Source organism: Plasmopara halstedii, assembly GCF_900000015.1.
Source record: "Plasmopara halstedii genome assembly, contig: Scaffold_2321, whole genome shotgun sequence".
NCBI lineage: Eukaryota > Oomycota > Peronosporomycetes > Peronosporales > Peronosporaceae > Plasmopara > Plasmopara halstedii.
In genome coordinates, this window is record NW_020189228.1 from 13,176 (window position 1) to 18,345 (window position 5,170).

General features: G+C 42.3%; 2 protein-coding genes across 2 annotated transcripts; one reads left to right on the forward strand and one right to left on the reverse strand.

Moving 5' to 3' along the window:
• Positions 1-497: 497 nt before the first annotated feature.
• On the reverse strand, positions 498-2,282 carry PHALS_03412 (uncharacterized protein; the record flags this gene model as incomplete). Its single annotated transcript, XM_024717615.1, has 1 exon — positions 498-2,282. One exon carries the CDS (start codon positions 2,280-2,282, stop codon positions 498-500), a length of 1,785 nt encoding a protein of 594 aa, XP_024583096.1.
• A 2,496-nt stretch (positions 2,283-4,778) lies between these two features.
• Positions 4,779-5,053, forward strand: PHALS_03413 (uncharacterized protein; the record flags this gene model as incomplete). The annotated part of the gene is made up of 2 exons (XM_024717616.1): positions 4,779-4,904; positions 4,976-5,053. The coding sequence occupies 2 exons, from the start codon at positions 4,779-4,781 to the stop codon at positions 5,051-5,053; spliced, it is 204 nt and encodes a 67-aa protein (XP_024583097.1).
• Positions 5,054-5,170: the final 117 nt, after the last annotated feature.

Here is a 5,170-nt window from a genome sequence, read left to right on the forward strand (position 1 = left end):
GCGCCATAAATCAAATCACACAGATGTTGACACCCACTTGTTTGACCGTAGAAACTGACCTTGAATCAAACTTAATGACTTGTCTCCATGTTCGTTCCACACCACTTTGTGAACAATGAGGTCTAGTCGCTATAAGTGAAACAAACAAGTCTGTTGCCTCGAACTTCTAAGGTTTAGTGGAACTTATATTGCTTGTAACACCCGCTTTTTTGAAGACGTCGACGGTAAAGCATTCGCCATAGCACTACAGCGATGACAAAAGCTGCTTGCGACACAAAAACTAGATTCAATTTTTTTTGATCCAAAAACCGCACGCAGCAAGCTAGATGTGAGCAAGCGTATAAACTCTCACTCTCACATCTGAATTGGCACACTATTTTCAGTTCGCTTTTCAATTCGTTGCTGCTGTTCGCTACTTTTGATATAAAGTGTGTGTTTTCAATTAATTTACTCCTTACAAATGAGTTCTACACATGGTACATATAAGTGACGTAGATCTAGTTTTTAAGACGAGAATGACCACCGCTGACACTCCCGGACTCCACGTCGAACGACATTGCCATACAACACGAACTAGTGCCCAACTCTGATGGATGCATATGCTCGCTCGCCTCCGTATCACGCGTGGCATACTCATAGCTTGAAAGACTGGAAGCAAAACTCTTTGTTGAGTTATAGATTTCTAAGTCAGACATTTGCTGTTCGGAATTCCAGTTTCTCGAAGCTCTTAAGATCTCTGATCCGCGTGAGCGATCCTCGAAAAACTTCTCTTCTAGGTATCGATAAGAACCAACTGAGCTCTCGTCCGACTCGAACATACACTCACTTGATGGCAGTGCACAATCAGAGCTCAGGCTTGAAGAAAATCTCACGTGAGTATTAGATGTGTCATAAATTGGGTAGAGTGCTGATGATAGCAAGTTTGGTACCGAAGGACCATGCGAGGTATTAAATTGTAGTTGTGAGGCACTAACGGCGTTGTAGTGGCTGAAGTCTAAGCGGACTTCACCGTTGCTGGCTTGAGCGTGTTCAAAACGCGCAAAGCCATTCGAAAAAGCCTCTGCTTCCGAAAAATACCGATGATGGTGCCCTGACAAATAATTTTTGTCAGCACCAACGACGACCACAGGAGAAATCGTGGAGCTTCCAACCGCGATTTGTCCAGTGTTAGTTCTCCTCGGATACCGTTTTTCATTGAAACGCTGCGTCACTGGCATCGCCAATCTAGAATTGTCGTCCTCAGTCGGTGTGCCAAGCTCAAAGTCATCACTGGCCTGATTTTTTCGTACAGCAATGATAACTGAAAGTACAGCTATTGCCGCAAAACCACCTATAAGGGTGAGTATTGCCAGTAATCGTGTATCAGTCCAGTCTGACTTAGACGATGAGCCGTTATTGGTATCAAGATGTTGTGTGGTTTCATTGTCTGAAGGTTGAATAGCTTGCTCTTCTATCATGGTGGTGATGTTGGTTTGCTTTGAATGGACTGTGCCGGCATCTGCTGCGATAATATTAATTCCATCTGAACCCTGAGACCCTGATCCCATAGATGGCAACGCTGAAGTAGCTGTCTCTGTCGCATTCGCTGTCGAGTTCGACACTAATTTGGAGATATTGAAGCTCGAAATCTTGCCAACGTTTATGGTACCGTTCGTTTTCAAACCTATATCATTTTTTGCCAGATTCTCCCCCGTTGTGCTTGTACCGCTACTGATACTTGAATTCACTGTCTTGAAACCCAAGCTTGTTTCTGCTCTTTCGTCACTATTATCCCCCACACTGTTGAATTCTACGCTTGCATTTGGAAAGTCAATCCATGATTCCGCAGAGGCATCACTGCCATTAATACTACCCATAGTAGAGCTGGTGTCGAATTCAACGTCTACGTCGAGTATATCATTGGAGCCGGAGCTTTCTTGTGAGAACGAAACGACAGAAGTACCGCAGAATTCGCGAGCAGATGTGTCAATACTCTCACATATTGAAGCGTCTTCAAGTCTTAGGCACACGATCCAAGCGATTGTCACTCCACCAACAGACTCAACTTTCTTCTCTCGACAAGAGCAATCACTACAAAGTATTGCATCACTCCCAGTAGCGTTTGCACATGTCACGTATCCATTTGGGAATATGCTGTTTGGGTTGGTAGAATTAACGATATAGAAGTTTTCAAGCGCATAGCTGCATGCTTTCAGCGTGAAGTCAGTCGATGGTACTGCAGCGCAAAGCTGCACGATTACTGCAGTGAAAAGGCATCGGAACTGCTGTTGCCGTAGTGTCATATTTGGATTTGTACGCTGATTAGTTCTAGACGACAACGCAAAGTGCTCGTAATTGAAGCACAACCCTTCGCTGTATTGAGAACTTGATCAACTGAAACCTTGCTCTTATACGGTCTCACGCTAGCCGTCCATGTGTGCTCTTGACACAGATGGATGATACGACTGTTGCCTGTCGCTGACCACACTATGTCACGATCAAAGTCGCTAGGATTCGAACAGTATACACTGTCGAGTTTTTCAGAGGAACTGATAGCTGATAGTTGATACGATCTTTTTTCTGGCTCTTTCCCTACTTGACATGCAGAGTGCATACTTTTAACGAATTGATAGAAAATGGCACGCCTAATAAATTGGCTTTTTCCGTTACAACTTTTCCTTTCACACTGACGTTAACAGATGGCTTTATTCTAGTACGTTCAGCGAGCTACGTGTGCCTCACGTAAGTCCATCGAAAATTGCGCAACTCGTCAATATGTTTCCCTTTTTTTCGAAATTTCAGTGACTGAGATACATACTTTCATGTCCTTGTTTGGAAAGAAAAAGTTTTGATTGATCTGTGTGCCTCAAAGCCAGGGATTGCTCAAATATATTTACTTGGATAGCACAACCATTAAGGCACTGCCGAAAATTAATGCATCTGCTTGTGAATTGACAATTTTATTCGAAAAGTGCTTCGAAGATGAGGACATGGATTAGTTTAGAGCTTTAACACGTATACTTTGGGGTTGGTGGACGCCATCCCAGAATAGCTAGGTAACAAGTACTGCTCCTATTTAAGAGCTTTGGAAGGGTAGTGGTATGGGAGGTGCACGGCGAGCCATAACATCCGACCGAGGTGGTTTAAACCAGGAACGTGACCAAGACTGCATTTCTCATGCACCAATAGCACATAAAATAGAAATCAAAATCAATACAAACTCATTGATGAAAACTTGTTGCGTTTATTCTGAACATACCAACCGACGCTTTATTGGATGCAAGTTGAACACATAAAGTACAATTATGGCGCTGGCAAATCGAGCTCTATTTATAGTGATATAAATAGCAGTGTATTTGCTGAAGTTATAGTCATACATAGAAAATAACCCGCCGTTCTGCCTCTCACATTTCAAGCCGCTTTATATATAGAACACCCTTTGGATAAGTGTGTACATTAGAACTGTCAAATAGTTGAGGTGCTAGTTTAAGTTAGGATGTTGTCTTTTGAGAAAAGCCTTGACGCTGCTACTTGCTGTGGTAGTTGCCAAGCACAAAAATAGCTAACAAAGCACACAACTAGCAAATAGCAAATTTAATGGCTACTTTATTCTCTGTAAGGAAAGTGGTGAGTTTTAAAAGTGCAGAAACCGAAATTGAAGTATGATTTTCCTGGCACCTTCGTGCACCGATATTCCTGGGCTGCTTTAAGATGTATGTCTTTGTAAATTTCTACAAGATGGTCGAAAAAAGATAACAAATATTACCTCTCTACAGAGCAATTGTGTCGTTGGAGTCTGACGAAAATCAACTGAGGAGAAGCCAAGTAGCAAAATACTGATCTGATTCAATTTGACACCCTACAATGTCGATTGTGTCGATTCAACATTAGTCTATTCCTACTGTTTAGTGGCGTTACTTTTTAGTATTTCGAATCGTTTCAGCCTCAAGACCATTTAAAGATTCTGTTCAAACTATATCATCCTTTAAAGGTGGAGGGCAATTGTCGTAGTGGTATTTCTCTCGCAAACCTTGACATCCCATACAAGCAGCCTTTCCCATTTAGCTGAATTAGAGCCCTAAAACCTGCAGTCGGTGATGCTGTGTATCGCGCGCAGAGAAATCTTTGACACAGCGACTCGCGTTCGCAACCTCACCGCGGATGGGTTCGTACGCCCCACCTAGGTGGAACCGAGGGCCTCAGTCTAGTCTGTTAAGTGTAACATATAATCTGGATTAATTCTCGTTCGGCGCACTAGCCTTTGAAATTTCTGTGCTTAGCTTTTAGCCAGACAATCGTGCAAGACCATAATACGGTACATACTCCGTACAGCGGGCAAATGACCAATTACTGACCACTAAGGTAAAGTAGCCTCTGACCACAACTTTATCGGAGCATTGATTTTTTGAGTGCGCAGCGCGTAAATGCCATGACAGCCCGGCGCGAGCGCTTCTCGCCTTTTCTATCCGTTTTAAATTCTAGATTTGAACCAGAAGATTTAATCTTGCGACGATAGACCAGACATACACTTGTTACCTATATTGAGCCAATTTGGACATTTTATCCGTATGCCAGATAGTGAGTAGCTGATTGTGATGATTCACAAAAGGAATAAGTGAAAGTAGTAATTTTGATTTATGTTGTGGCTTTGAAAAAAACAACAGGCTGGCCAACCAGTTGATCAGGAAATGATATGTGTTTTTCGCGTATTAGCTAAATTTTTAACCCAATAACGTCAGGAACGATTTGTGCCAGTACCTTTTTTGAAATGTAATTTTTGCTTTGAATTGATTGAGCTTATGCTCTGGCCTTTGTCGTCACTTGGACTTGAAGCGATGCTTGAAGTACAAAGGCATTTAGCAGGCCTTGTACGTAGAATGGATGAAATTAGGAGGCTGAATAATGATAATGGAGAGGTGCGTGGGGTGCGTGGCCTGCTAACTTCACGCAATGTAATATATGGGCTTATTACAACAATTAAGCAGAAACAATTTAGACTGGCTTCACATATAATAATCTTATGTTTATAGTAGTACTTGTTTATCAAGAGGTTCACGATTCGGTAAACCGGTAATGTCTGGAACATTGGCGAATTTACGGCCATCTTATCGCTGGAAAGACGCTTTGAAGAACTAATCGAAGCGGTCTTTTATTTCTAGAACATTGTCGAAAATTCGATGGGGGCTTGTAA